Below are 15,334 nucleotides of genomic sequence, written 5' to 3' on the forward strand. Positions count from 1 at the left end.
TTATATGTAAGTACACTGTAGCTGTCTTCAGACACTCCAGAAGAGGGAGTCAGATCTTGTTAAGGATGGTTGAGAGCCACCATGTGGTTGCTGGGATTTGAACTCTGCACCTTTGGAAGAGCAGTCGGGTGCTCTTACCCACTGAGCCATCTCCCTAGCCCGCCATCTTATTTTTGACACTGAACCTGGAACTAGACTGAATAGCCAGCACACCTTGGGGATCTGCCTGTCTCCACCTTCCTAGTAATGGGATTACGAGCATGTGCTACACATTCTATCTCACTTGGGTACTGGAGTTCTAAACTCAGGCTTCATGTCTGGAACTTCACGGACTGAGCTATTTTCCAAGACCCTGTTTTAAAATAGAAATAGCTCGATGAGTTATTTCTCCAGAAACATCCAGCTACTCCAGTAAAGGCAGAGTAGATAGTATGATTTATCCAGATGTAGGTTTTTCCAGGGGAGGCTATTTTTATAAGAGGGACCAAGGAAGTGGCATAATCCTGATATATCATGAGATACAGTCAACTAAAGACAGGAATTGAGGCTTACAGAAGAGTTATGAGAGTAAAACACTGACCATGCAGGTACTTGAGCAAATCAACTGGGGAAAGAAAGATTTTAAGTTGGAATTCCAGGTATAGAACAATTTCTGTTTATGACAGGGTGGTGAAGAGAGAGATTAAAGCTTTAGAGAAGTCAAGAAGTCTGAGCATCCACAGCACTAACGTCATCTAGAATGATGAGAGTTGTACGAAGAAGAAGAAAGTTCTGCGCAGTGATCCAGGTCTTAATAAACTAGGAGAGGCAAGGATGGCCAAGCCAGATGGCAGCCACTGGAAGAAGAGATAGAAGGGTAGAAGTCAGGAAGCAACAATGGAAGCTCTGGGGAGAGAACAGCGATTTCTCCCCATTAGCTTTGAATCCATTCTGGTTTCCTTTTCTCAACTCCTACATGAGGATGGTAGAACCACTCACTGGAAGAGGACACACAACTTAGTATCACCACAAATTTTAGCCCACGGTACCATCAAAGCTGCTTTTCATGTCCATGTGTCCTTGATCCCTTTTCTGTGTACCTCAGTGTTATTCCAAACCTTTATGACTCAAACTGTTGCAACATACGAAGCCTTAGGAAGAAATCAAGAGTACCAAGCCTTGACACTCTTAAGCAATATCCTTGAAATATAGAAAGAAGTCTGGTTTCCCACCCTCATCCCAAGGATGGCAGAATTAAATACTTCTCTACTTTACAGCTAAACTTATAGCCAGTCACCCAGAAACCCGAGTCTTTAAGGTCTTATCCTCACCTACCCCTAACCTTCACCAGGCTCTCAGGTCTAACCCTGATAAGCAGATCTCCGTCTTCAGTATTTTATAATCCTCTTTACCCCCCATGCCTAAATTGAAGGACTGGTCTCTGAGCACACTACTTTCAGTCCAGTCTTTCAAGACAAGCAATTTTGCAAGATGTGATGGAACATTCCTGTAATTCCAGCACTTGGGACGCAGAAGCAATAGGATCAAGAGTTTAAGGTCATCCTCAGCCACATACTAGGTTTGAGGCCAGCCTGACCTACATGAAGTCCTATCCGATCCTTACCTGTCTCCCACAAAATGGCCATCCTTGGGATGAGGGTGGGAAACAGACTTCTTTCTATATTTCAAGGATATTGCTTCAGAGTGTCAAGGCTTGGTACTCTTGATTTCTTCCTAAGGCTTCGTATGTTGCAACAGTTTGAGTCATAAAGGTTTGGAATAACACTGAGGTACACAGAAGAAGGATCAAGGACACATGGACATGAAAAGCAGCTTTGATGGTACCATGAGCTAAAATTTGTGGTGATACTAAGTTGTGTGTCCTCTTCCTCGTGTAGGAGTTGAAAAAAAGGAAACCAGAACGGATTCAAAACTAATGATTTACAAAGATAAGGACCCTATAATAAAATTATAAAGACCCTAAAGCCAGATTAAGTATTCCTATCCTAAAATGTTCATCCCAGTCTGTTTTGCTCTGTGTTATTTTAGATTTGGAGTCTCTGATCTACCGCTGTTCTGTTGGCTCATGGCTTTGTCTGAGGATTTTCCAGTTAAACTTACTCACCATAATCAAACTGAAGTTTACCATCATTTTGCTCCAATCCTTTTCCATTTGGACAAATGAATCCTTGACTGCTTCAGGTAACAGCCCTACTGGTTATATGACTAACCTAAATCTAGTCAGAAATGTTCTATTATTGAGAGAGATTCAATAAGCTGTCTAGAAAAAGAATCAAGGCCAAGATCTGGGGAAATTCTTGTGATCTAGTGGACCATGAATATGTTTAAAGACAAGAAAGCAGGGGCTGGAGACATGGCTCAGCTGTTATAAGCATTTGCTTCTCTTCCAGGAGACCCCCGTTCAGTTCCAGAACCTTTGTTCTGCAACTCACAACTTCCTATAACCCCAGTTCTAGAGAGTTCAATGCCTCTGGCCTCTATGGGTACTCATGTCCTCATATACTGAAAAATATACATAATTTAAAATAATAAAGAAAACACAGTTAATCACAAATGAGGTAGTGAAGGTAGAGGGGGATTACTAATAATAATGTGGTCAAGAGACAACTAAACCATTCTGGGAACCTCTCATAGGCAGTGTAGACTGATGATAAATAGGAGAAACACAATCAGTGTAGGTATAGGTAGGATGTTCTAGGGAAGAGAGAGGGAAAGCACCAGGAACTCCTGATAAAGAAGTTTCTGTTGGGGGTCTTTTGAGAGGCAAGCAATGAACAGACAACTCCTCGGTAGTGGTAGCAGCAAAAACATGCGTGTGGATCCTCACAGAGAACTATAGGAGCCAGGTGTGGTGGTGCACACCTTTAATCCCAGCATGATGGAGGCTGACTGAGGCAGATGGATCTCTGTGTGAGGCCACCCTGGTGTCCCAGGACAGTCAGGGCTACACAGAGAAACCCTGACTTGAAAAACCAACCAACCAACCAAACAACCAAACAAACAAACAAACATAAAAACCCCAAAAACTAACCAACAAACGCACAAACTTCATCAAGAGGGCAAAAAAAGCGGGGCTGGAGAGTTGGTTCAGTGGTTAAGAGCACTTGCATTTCTCACAAAGGACCCAGACTTAGTTCCCAGTACCCACACGGAGTACCACATGAAGTACCACACGGAGTACCACTTCCTCAGTGTCGTGGTTTGTATATGCTTAGCTTAGGGAGTGGCACTATTAGAAGATGTGGCCTTGCTGGAATAGGTGTGTAACTGTGGGCACAGGCTTAAGACCCTCACCTTAGCTACCTGGAAGTCAGTCTTCTACTAGCAGCCTTCAGATGAAGATGTAGAACTCTTAGCTCTGCCAGCACCATGCCTGCCTAGATGTTGCCACGTTCCCACCTTGATGATAATGAACTGAACCTCTGAACCTGTAAGACAGCACCAATTAAATGTTGTCCTTCGTAAGACTTGCCTTAGTCATGGTGTCTGTTCACAGCAGTAAAACCCTAACTAAGACATTCAGGTACTAGGCACACATGTGGTAACTAGACATGCAGGCAAAACACTCATACACAGAAAAATAAGATAAATATTAAAATAGAATACAGAAAGAACTGTCTCCCTGGGAATTGCCTTGGAGAAACTAAGTCAGAACCACTTTCCTAAAACACTAAAGAGAGCAACAAGTCAACTGGCATGTCTGCTATTTCCTACCATGAAGGGCAGGCAATCTAGGTCAGTGGTGAGAGATGGTCCGTCAAAGCCTACTAGGAAGATTTCATTTTTCCTGTAAAGGGACTTGAGCCTGTGGAAAAATACAAGTTCTCCCACTGATCATGAAGCAAGACACTAATGAATCTCTAGGGAATTGTTTTGTGGTGCACCCTCCCCCCCAACCCCCCTACACCTTCCAATCTAATTGTAAGATTGTCATGTATCTGGGGGTGGGGAGGACGGGCCATTCTTAGATTCTAAAAATAATAAAATTTTAATTAGTGACTTACAGATAGACGGGACACGGTGTTATTATATGTGAGAATTCTGAGAAATCAAAGCAACTGCCCATTTCTATTATGTCAGATGTTTTTATTTTAGTAAAATGGTAGGCATTTTCTCATTATTAAAGCATAAAAATGTTACCCCAAACTAAATTCCTCAAAGCCCTTTCTTCTGCTCCATCTACATTCACATAAATGCTTTTTCAGGGAACATGTATGACACAGCATGTACTAAAAATGGGTAGGCCCCCTTGCTGCTAGAAGATAACAGTATGGTGGCCCTGACGCTGGGACCTACCTTATCTCTTCCAGCCACCTGTGGGTCAACCAGATGTGAGCTAAGTTAGTTTTAGAGAAGTGTACACATGGAACATTATTAAACTATTATTACTAAACATGAATCGACAATACAAGATGAATTGACTCACATTAATGTGTTAATGTGTCTGTCATTCTAGTGATCTCATCTGAACTTTTTATCATATTCTGCAGAAATAATGGAAAGTTTGTGGATGGGATTTTGTCAAAATCTGCATCAAGAACGGAAAATAGTAAATCTTTAATTCCAATAACTTTTTTAAAAAAATTTTTTGAGACAGGGTTTCTCTATGTAGTCCTAGCTGTTCTGAACTCACTCTGTAGACCAGGCTAGCCTCGAACTCAGAAATCTGCCTGCCTCTGCCTCTCAGATGCCAGGATTAAAGGCATGCACCACCACAGCCTGGATAATTCCAATAATTTAATAATTTACTCCAAGGATATACATTAAAATGCAAGGTAGATAAATATGTTCATAGTAGGGCTGGAAATGTAGCTAACTGGCAGAGTATCTGCCTGTCATGCTCAATGCCCTGGAGTTTGATCTCCAGCCCTGCCAAAAGATCATTGTAATATGTATAGCCAAGAACAGCATGAATGTGCTGGAGATGGCTCAGCAGTTAAAGACGTTTGTTGCTCTCGGAGAGGACCCCGTGTTCAGTTTCCAGTACACATATGGTGGTTCCTAACCATCCGCAGTGCCAATTCCAGGGGATTCAACACTCTATGCTGACTTCCATGGGCACATCACGCATGTACTGCACATAACACACACAGAGGGAAAACACTTTTATTCATAACTAAATCTAAAAAAAGACTTAAAAATAAGTAAACAGTACACAAATGAAGAATCAGAATGATTTATTAACATGTAGTTACATGTAGTTAAGAAAGCATTGTTTGATAATAGATAGCATTTTGAGTTCCAATTAAGGAATTAAGTAAAAAGCAGAATCTAAAATAATATACAGTATTATTCTTTTTAGTACTGTTTATAGGCAAGCATGGCAGCCAGTTGGAGGACAACCTTATGGACTCACGTCTCCTTTTCCATTTTTATGTGGGTTCTAGGGATTGAATCCAGCTCACCAATTTATGTGGCAAGTGCTTTTACCCAGTGAGCCCTTTAAAACATTATTTAAGGGCTGGAGTGCTCAGAGGTTAAGAGCATTGACTACTGGGCTAGCTAGATGGGTCAGTGGGTAAGAGCACTGACTGCTCTTCCAGAGGTCCTGAGTTCAATTCCCAGAAACCACATGGTGGCTCACAACTACCCACAATGAGATCTCATGCCCGCTTCTGGCGCTGTCTGAAGACAGTTACAGTGTACTTATGTATAATAATCAATCTTTGAGCTGACCAGAGCAAGCAGAGGTCTTAAATTCAATTTCCAACAACCACATAAAGGTTCACAACCATACATACAGCTACAGTGTACTCATATACATAAAATAAATAAGTAAATATTTAAAAGAACAAAACAAGCAAAAAAAAAGAGCATTGACTGCTCTTCCAGAGGTCCTGAGTTCAAATCCCAGCAACTACATGGTGGCTCACAACCATCTGTAATGGGATCAGATGCCCTCTCTTCTGGTGTGTCTGAAGACAGTGACATAGTGATTATATATGAATATATAAAATAAACAAATAAATCTTTAAAAAACATTACTTAAAAATTTTTATTTGTGTTTTGTGTGAGGCTGTACGAGTTGTGTGCAGTTGTTCACAGAGGTCAGAAGGCATCAGGCCCCAGGAACTTGAGTAGGTGCTGGGAACCAAACCTAGGTCATCTTCAAGAGACCATTAAGAGCTCTTAACCACTGGGCCATCTGTTTAGCACCCTTTGTGTGTGTACACACATGTGAATTATCCTAATTCTGAAAATGTATAAATCTAACACATTTATATCCTCAGAAAGACTACATGGAAGACATTTTACTTTATATTTTCATAGAGGAGATCAAAGCCTTTTTGGGGGGGAAGGGGAGAACTCAGGATAGAACCCAAGACTTCAGCTTGCTCAACACACATCCTACCAGAGCTACACCTTTAGCTACAAAAAACAATATTTGAAATACTGTCATGTGCCAGGCAATGAACTAGGGAATTTTACCAATACTCTGCTTATCAATCGTGGGAGGTAGGCATCCCAGCCCCCACATTACAGCTGAGTTAAGTCTCTAGTTAAACAATTTGCCATGTGTCCTGGATACCAGCCAGTCTCCAGGCTTCCTGTTGAACCACATACCTCACCTGCTGCAGTTCCTATGAAGCCCTTAGAGGTTTGTAAGGTCACTGACAAAACCAAAACTGAGTACAGCATGTGCAAGAGCAAAGTCTTATTTTGTTCACTAAACTTCACTTCTCCTTCCCAAAGTAGCAAAGCTCCTCCCTCCTCCCCAAGGGTAAGAGATGGCTTTCTTTACTGCTATGGCTCAAGGTTCCAGGCCCAGGCTGCTCCTGGCCCTGCACCCTCCCAGAGCGCATTTCCTCATGGCTGTGCTATCAGCTGTCTTGCTTATTGGCTTGGCATTTTGTCAGGTTATGAGCAGGGCAGGGTAGAACTGCACACTCTGACCCGTTCCAGCCAGCTGGCTCCTTGGTCTCTCCCCTGGATACTAAAACAAACAAGCTCTGTGCTCTGGCTCCCTAATTCAAACTTGTGGGGGTGGGGGGAAAATCCCAGCTATGTGAACAATCAGAGAATATCTGGCAGCACATTTGATCCCTGTAGCTTTAACAAAGTAGTGTCTCCAAGCATCCAGTAGCTCTGACATACGCTAAACCTTCATGTTCTGCTTATTCCACGCACCCCCTTGGTGTTGGTGCCTAACCTCCAAATGGCTATGTTCCAGATAGATGTCTCATGACAGTAAACCCCTTCATGAAGGAGGAAGGTGTTACTTTCCTAACACTGTTTCAGTGCCTCTTCCTGGTTTCCTGTTCCTTCTGAGAGGCAGAGACAGGAAGTTCCTTGGTTAGGGTCATGTCACAGCAAGTCAGTGACAGTCAGGGTTAGAACAGGCTGCTCCAGACTCCTACTTTATCCTCCAGCACCATGAATTACAATCTGAAAACAAATAACCAACGACTTTTATCTGGGAAGAGAATGACTGGGACTTGAGGATGGGGACTGGACAAATGAACTAACAATATCCTGGTTCTTTTTGATTCACTCTATTTTTCCACTCAAACAAACAAAACAAAACAAAAAACAAACGAACTGCATGTTGATAAAGGTTTGAGAAAAACTGGTAAACCAAGTGGAACAAATTAAATTGCTATGGAACTTCTTAGAACTTTTAATGTGCTTATGAACACTGAATATAATGAAAACTGTTTCTTAAATATAATAAAATTAAAATAAACAATATAGTGTACTATAAAACTAAGGGTCTCATAGGCACTAGGACTTCATGAAAAGCTTTAGAAAAGCTGCTCAGGGTGTGCCCCAGGGTTCTGTAAAGGAAGACACCAAGCCACCTCCTGTCACTAGCCATCATCCACCGTGTTCAGAACTGCAGGACTGCTACACTGTACTCTCTGGTGTTTTTCCACTTGCTTGTCAAAGTTCCTGGAAGAGAACGCTGCTTGGAGGAAACCCACTGGCGTAAGAAGGTATTTCAGCGCCAGGCCCCTGGACTCAGGAGGTAGAGGAGTAGCTCTGCTAATGTGGGACGGGGGAGAACCACAGCCTATGCAGTCATTTTGGTTCCCTCTCGCTGGTGAGCCACTGTCTCCCCTTGACAGCAATGGGGACCCTAAGTCAATTTTCTCCCTGGTTTCTGGAAAGAGAAACTCATCTATAGGCTGTAATTGCACTGAAAATTCCAGTGGGGCAGTCAACACAGTTGCCATCTTGTTGGAGTCACAAAAGAGGACTGGCTCATCACGTTCTTTCCTGCAGAAGTCTGGGAACAACTGCTTCCTGGCCTGCAGAGGATGGGGGCAAAGCCTCTCAAGGTCCCCAGCCCAAGGAGAGAGGTTTTCCTTTTTGTGCTTCTTTGAGTCTCTGTCAACTTTAACCTGATTAGCTTTCTCCTCAGGGGATTCAAACACAACACCCTGAGTTCTTGGCCTCTTGAGCCTCCTTTCTAACTGCCAAAGCACATTTGTTTTCCTAGAGGAGGAACTCATGTACTGCTGCACAGAGTGTGGAATCAGAGGCATAGAGAGCCTAGGACTCAAGCTGTCCTGAAAGAACTCTCCACAAGGCTTTTGATGGACAATGGGCACCACCTGACAGGGCCTCAGCGCTGCAACAAAAGCACGGAGCTCGGAGTAGGATGAATGGTCAGAGTAAGGGATGGTGTAGATGCCGGGGTGAGGGCTGCGTACTTTCCGGCTTGTGGGGAAAATAGCAATGGTAGGGTGACTCTGATTCCACTGAAGCATGGCAGAATGGCAGATCTCCGTATGGTCCACAGCATGGATGCGCCCAGCTTCTTCCTCAACTGTGAACACATCTGCCAGGCCCAGCAACTGTACCAGCTCCAGGCGTTGAGGACTCAATACCACCCAGGTCCGAAACTCAAGGGCTAGTTGCTCCAGCAGTGATTCTTTTCCTAGACTATAGAGTCCTAAATTATGTCCAAGGGGTTGGGAGAAGTAAGAGAAAGAAGAGAATGAAGCTATTAAAGACTCTTGATCAACCAAATGTTTAGCAAAAATACATAATATCTATGTAACAATCCAAGAATTTTATCAAGGAGATGCATTTAAGATATACAGCAGATGCCTGTATGGTGCACACAAAATCCATTTTTTTTGTTTTTTTCAGTTCAACAAGAGACAGTATCTACCAAGCATCAAGCGCTGTGGAAACAGATTAAGAAGGTTTCAACTCTCCAGGGTACCACCCAACTGCAGACTCAGAAACAATGTAGTGAAGGATGTTGTTGTTTTTTTTTTTTTTTTTTTTTTTTTTTTTTTGCTTTTCGAGACAGGGTTTCTCTGTGTAGCCCTGGCTGTCCTGGANCTCACTCTGTAGACCAGGCTGGTCTCGAACTCAGAAATCCGTCTGCCTCTGCCTCCCAAGTGCTGGGATTAAAGGAGTGCGCCACCATGCCCGGCTAAGGATGGTTTTTCACACACAGGTACACAGTGTCATAAAAGGCACAGAAGAGCCACAGCTGTCAGGTGATGAAATTAGGAAAAGTTTCTGTAAAATGACAGAGGACAACTGAGCCAGGTCCACTTTGGGGGATGGGTGGGGAAAAGTTTAAGTATTTCTTTGAGGGGGGGGGGAAAGAACAACACACTTCCATCTAATTACAGAAACTCATCATACAATCTAGAGGCTCTCTATTTATCTCTATCTTATCTATTAAGCCATGAAGTCATAGACCAGCTCAGGCTCCTCTCCATCAGTTCCCACAGTGTGCCTCTCTGGGCAGCATAGGCAGGCAATTCACTGACCTCAGCTCCCTTCCTCTGGCTTTTCTTTTGCTGATCACTTTCCTTCACCTGTTCTGTGTCTTCTCACTCCACACAGCGCCTCACACGCCCAGTGTGTATGAGTTCCCTTAGCACAAATCCTATCTGTACCTTGTGTTGACAATGATGCCAATAGCATGCTGTCTAACACTATAGACTCTTCAGCTCTGCCACTGTAACACTTATAGGATGTTGGTGTCTCCCACCCCCACTAACCACTCCCCCTCCACAGGAATACCAGAGTGCTACCCAGCTCTCCCGGAATGCAGTGCCCTAGGACTGCCCACCATCGCTCGGGACTGCTCACCATCACTTGGACCGCTGCGGCAACTTCAAAGGACTCAAGGGCATGCTGGGAACCCTTCCTAACCCTTCCTTGTACTTAAGCAAGTCCGATCAATAAAAATTCGAGCCTTGATCAGAATTCTTGCCAAGGCCTCCATATTTCTTTTTGCAGCCCTTTTCCCTTTTAGGAGTTCCCGCTCTCCAGTGCGAATCCAGACCGGAGTGTTTCTGCAGGCAGAAACACTCAATAGGACATTCCTTTTTCAACAGTATCCAGTCACTTGATATCAATAATATCTCCCTGCCTGAACACTCACACAGACATGCTGAAGGAAAAACTCCATGTTTTCCAAAAGGCTTAGAGATTATACATCAGGTATGTTTCCTCTTTCCCTTCATGCTTGTCATTTTTGCAAATTAATGGAAGATGGTTTTGGCTGAAAGGAAGCTGAGCTCTATCTTACAGGATGGGTTAGGGTTAACAGCAGAGACAGGGCAGAGTGGAAAGTGTTTGAAGAGGAACCACCTGAAAAGTAAAGTAAAGATGAGCAGTGCGATACATCACTAGGAAGGCAAGCCTAAGTCTTCTGAAAATTCTGTAGATGAAATGGGGGTTGATGAAGAGTGTGAGGTAGAAAAGTGACAGATTTTAATAATCAGAATACTATGACTTTATAAAAGATAATACAGTAGGATCGTCAAACGCCTGGGTGAGAAGTCGGAAGTGGAAGTTCCATCAAAAGGTACTCACATAGGAAGAAAAGCAGACCTGAACTTTAGCAATGGCTGTGGTGACAGACATGGGAGTTGTTACTTAGTAGTTGTTTTCAGACTTCACTGTTTCACAACTAAATTGTTAACTCCTTACAAAAATGTTTGTTTTATATCCACTCCCTTTGACTATGATTGAAATTTCACTTCTGAGGCAAAATGTAGTTGTTTTTCTGCTTTCTATACATCTTTTTCCTTCTCTGGGTCTTTCCTTAAAAAGACAAGAAATACTCAAAGTCAGACACCATATTTTATTCAGATTTATATCCCCATTGCCTACTACATATGTGGTACATTATAGGGCTAATTATATATTTGCAAAATTATTCAAGCCCTACTACAGGCAGTCTCCTAACCAGCTGTGCTGTTCTTGAGAAAATTCTGCATGTTAAACTTCAAGAATAGTCAGCAATAGTATTTCTTCATGAATAGTTGAGTAATCCTGAGGGTAGGGAATATTTCTCAATCAGTTTGATAGTAACTCTGGTAGGTATATAGTTTTTTCATTATTTTTATTTAAGGCCAAATTTGAAACTTCTCTCAGAGTTGGGACATACACTTTAAGATAGTCATTTTCCTCTTTTAAGGATCTTTAATTTTAGGAACAAGCAAAGAAATTATTTAGAACAAAATCTGTTATTTTTCTTATAAGCAAAGCTGATTTTCATCAACTATATCTTAAAAAGCAACTTCAAAAGAGTTCCCAAAATATTGTATTCTACCTTGGAGTCACTTGAACAAGCAAACAGCTGTTGGTTTTTTGTTTGTTTGTTTGTTTTTTGTTTTTTTGAGACAGAATTTCTCTGTGTAGCCCTGGCTGTCCTCCAACTCAGAAATCTACCTGCTTCTGCCTCCCAAGTGCTGGGATTAAAGGCGTGCGCCACCACTGCTCGGGTTACAGCTGGTTTTTTAATGCATCTATTTAAAGCACAGCGATCATAAATTCACTTAGCATATATTTATTGACGCCCTCTTTTCCAGGCATTGTGTAGGCACCTGAGATAGAGCCCTAAGAAATATAGAGCCTCATTATAGTAGAACCTACATTCTAGCAGAAAAACAGTAAAAATTAAAATAAACATGCAAACTGTGAAATCCATATTAGGAGACAATTAAGTGGAATACTGTTCCTCTTCCACTTAAAACCATTCAACAGCTCTTTATTGAGATTACAGTCAAGTTTGAGATAGCTCAGTACCACTCCAGCCCCTCTGCCTTTCAGCCTCCCTGCATACTGTGTATCTGTCACACTGGCTGTGACTTCTCTGACAAAGCGTCCTCCTACTTCTTTCCTTCTTAAAAATATGTTTACTTTATTTTATATATATGTGTGTGAGCCTGAGTGTATATATGTGTACCACGTGCATGCAGGAGCCCTCAGATCTCCTAGAACTGGCGTTCCAGATTGTTGTGAACCACACCATGTGGGTGCTGGGAATTGAACCCCGGTCCTATTGAAGAGAAGTCTGTGCTCTTAGCCACTGAGCAATCCCTCCAGCCCTCTTAAGAATTTCTTTTTATTGTTTGTTTTGTTTTGTTTTTCAAGACAGTTTCTATGTAGCCCTGGCTGTCCTGGAACTCACTCTGTAGACCAGGCTGGCCTCAAACTCAGAGATCTGCCCGCCTCTGCCTCCGGAGTACTGGGATTAAAGGTGTGAACAACCACTGCCCAATCCTGAAGGGTTTGTTTAGGAATTTGTTTAGGAGTATACATTTGTGTGTGTGTACATTATGAGGGATATATAAGCAGTGGCATATTTAAAATGTACAGAATACACTGTGAGGTGATGGATTTAATTAACAACAAAGCTGGGGGGAAGGGTTGAGAATTTAAGAGTGAGGATGGTGGGCAAGTTCACATTTTTTCCCCTTTGGAGATAAGAGTCTTTCTACAGAGCTGTGGCTGTTTTGGAACTCACTATATAGACTAGGCTACTTCTGCCTCCTGAGTGCTGGGATAGAAGGTGTGGGCCGCCAGTAGCGATGGCGTATGCAGGTAGGATTTGGTGAAGAAGGGAGAAGAAGGAGGATCACGAGTTCGAGGCCAGTCTGGGCTACACATTTTGCTGGGCAGTGGTGGCACACGTTTTTAATCCCAGCACTTGGGAGGCAGAGGCAGTCGGATTTCTGAGTTCAAGGCCACCCTGGTCTACAGAGTGAGTTCAAGGACAGCCAGGGCTACACAGAGAAACCCTATCTTGAAAAACCAAAAAAGAGAAAAAAAAAAAGAAGAAGGAGGAGGAGGAGGTATAGGCTACCAAGTCAGCTGAGAGGTTCAATTTTAAATAAGATAATCATAGTAGGTATACAAGAAAGGTGAGCCCTGCACAAAGATTTGAAAACAATGAGGACCTTCAAAGAATTTAGATTCACTAAGCATGAATGGAAGAAAAAGGGGACCACTCACCAATCTTTATGTTGTGTTGTGGGAACTGTCGGATTAGCTGAACAATCTGCTGAGTAGCCTCTTGTTGGGAAGGAAGAACTAGGGCTGGATTGCAATTAGTGTTGTCTAGATACAAAGTATGAATCTGTTTCCCCAGTATCAGAGCAGGTTCCTTTAGCATGGATGGTGTATATCGAAAATCACCTGGAAGAATAATATATCGGATGTAAGAACTAGGCAAAAAACAAAGGCTAGAAGACAAGTCTCTTCTACCTTCAGTAGTAGATGGAGATCGGTTACTAGTTTATACAAAAACTGTCCTGGCACTGAACTGTACAGTTTAGCTTCTTTGTGAAAATGTCTCTTTCCTACTCTTGTTTTGATTTTTTGTTTGACTGATGTTTTTCTTATGAGACAGGATTTCTCTACATAGGCTGGGTGTCTTAGAACTCACTAAGTAGACCAGGCTGACTTTGAACTCATAGAGATCAGCCAGCCTCTGCCTTCTAAGTGCTGGGATTAAAGGCGTGTACCACCATGCCTTTCTTGTTTTCTTCCTCTTGTGATTTTACTTAACAAAGTAAAGGATGGATGGTCACCAAGTAGGAAATCAGTTGGAAAGTGTCACTGTGCCTGCATGGGATAAGGCTATCTTTCTGGCTGAAGGTTGCTACAAAGTGTGAGGGATGCCTTGGGAGGCTCACCTGTGTATAGAATTGTTCCAAAGTATCCTTCAAAGAGAAACATGACAGAACCAGGGCAGTGATTGGCATCTATGAGGGTTACAGTCATGGTTTCTTGCCCAATTTCATCTAGAGGTAATACATGGCTCTCGCCAATCTCCAGGGCCCGGATCCAGTGCTTAGACACCTGAGGAAAACAGCTGGTCACCCGAGTAACCATAGACTTCTCTCCCGGATCAGGGACTAACATTCATCAAGGAAAGCTGACAACGTTCTGAACCACCCTCATGTAAGCTGTTGTAAGGATTCCCAAGAAATCTCTCCTTCCTCTTCTGTCTCCCACCCTTTGTACAGATTTAAACTCAGAATCTGAAAACTGTCTAAATAAGGATTCTCACACTTTCTCCAATCATGATAATCCCAGCCATGGGTGGGAAACAACTGTCAAAAAAAGTTCCAGTCTCACACCAGCCACTTCTACTGACTCAGACAGGATGAGATGTTAGACAATGTGTTTTTATTTAGCACATTAGATGAATTATTGGTGGTGGGTTGGAGACCTAACTTAGGGTTCTTGCACACACTAAACAAGTGCTCTATCGCTGAACAGTCTGGTAGATTCTTCAATGCAAATTAGGAAAACACTGGTTTTTTTGAAAAGATAGGAATCATTTCCTTGACTAAACTTACAGATAAAAACCTCCAGTAAGTTAGCTAGAGGCCAGTCTTATTCCGGGACCAATTCCCTCATTTGTAAAAATTCAATCCTTATGTCTCCCACTTGGTAATCCCCCAAGCTGTGACAGGTCAGAAGTCCCCACCCAGATTCCAGGACTAGGTCTCAGAGACCAATCCAGCCCCAATACCTGCAGGCGACGATGCAAGAGGCGAGCAGTGATGGGAGAGCAGTAGAGGGGCCGGGCCCAAGTGCTAGACAGACCCACCGTGTGGTCACAGTGCATGTGGGTTAAGAAGAAGAGCCGCGCCGTACCTGCACGGCGCAGGCTCCAAAAGTCCACAGCAATAGGCGTTTGGGGGATTACGACCCCGTTCATGGTGGGGTGGTGGCAGAGTTGAGGAGTCACCCCGTGGGGTCTTCGCGGGAACCGCACTCCAGAGTGAGGCTTCCACGACAGCGTCCCAATGACCAAGTGGACTCCAGAACAAGTCCAGAAGCCCTAAAGGAAAACCATCCCAGAAACGGAAGAAGTAGACAGAGTGAGAAAAAAGAAGGTGGCCGCGCTCGGGACGACCAAGGTGAAAGCGCCCAACGCGGAAGAAGCCGGGAGAGCATCCCTCACACCCGCGCGCCGGAGCTTGGACCCAGCCCGCACTTTGTCAAAGCGCGCGCGGCGGCGGGGAGACAGACCCTGGTAGCTGATTTCCGATGGCCGGCCGCGGCGTTCGCACAGCGAGCTGCGCGCCTGCGCCGAGGGGAGAGTGGGTGGGGGAAGGGC

The 15,334-nt window shown here is 43.4% G+C and overlaps 1 protein-coding gene and 1 long non-coding RNA gene across 2 annotated transcripts; one reads left to right on the forward strand and one right to left on the reverse strand.

Annotated features, from left to right (window-relative positions):
- Positions 1-7,602: 7,602 nt before the first annotated feature.
- On the reverse strand, positions 7,603-15,297 carry Dclre1b (DNA cross-link repair 1B). The gene is made up of 4 exons (XM_021196201.1): positions 14,744-15,297; positions 13,899-14,064; positions 13,216-13,398; positions 7,603-8,896 (listed from the first exon to the last, which is right to left on the reverse strand). The coding sequence occupies exons 1-4, from the start codon at positions 14,930-14,932 to the stop codon at positions 7,809-7,811; spliced, it is 1,626 nt and encodes a 541-aa protein (XP_021051860.1). The 5' UTR covers positions 14,933-15,297; the 3' UTR covers positions 7,603-7,808.
- Positions 7,970-14,284, forward strand: LOC110320287. Its single transcript, XR_002380453.1, has 5 exons — positions 7,970-8,041; positions 8,441-8,597; positions 9,097-9,168; positions 10,308-10,413; positions 14,041-14,284. It is a non-coding gene; the product is annotated as an uncharacterized LOC110320287 (long non-coding RNA).
- Positions 15,298-15,334: the final 37 nt, after the last annotated feature.

The sequence above is a fragment of the Mus pahari genome, chromosome 4 (assembly GCF_900095145.1).
Source record: "Mus pahari chromosome 4, PAHARI_EIJ_v1.1, whole genome shotgun sequence".
Lineage (NCBI taxonomy): Eukaryota > Metazoa > Chordata > Mammalia > Rodentia > Muridae > Mus > Mus pahari.

Coding starts and splice junctions, on each gene's coding strand:
- Dclre1b (XM_021196201.1), bottom strand. CDS start 14,932: ATGAACGGGGTCGTAATCCCCCAAACGCCTATTGCTGTGGACTTTTGG. Junction 14,065..14,743: donor TCTTGCATCGTCGCCTGCAG/GTATTGGGGCTG, acceptor TGTTTTCCTCAG/GTGTCTAAGCACTGGATCCG. Junction 8,897..13,215: donor ACAACACAACATAAAGATTG/GTGAGTGGTCCC, acceptor GACATAATTTAG/GACTCTATAGTCTAGGAAAA.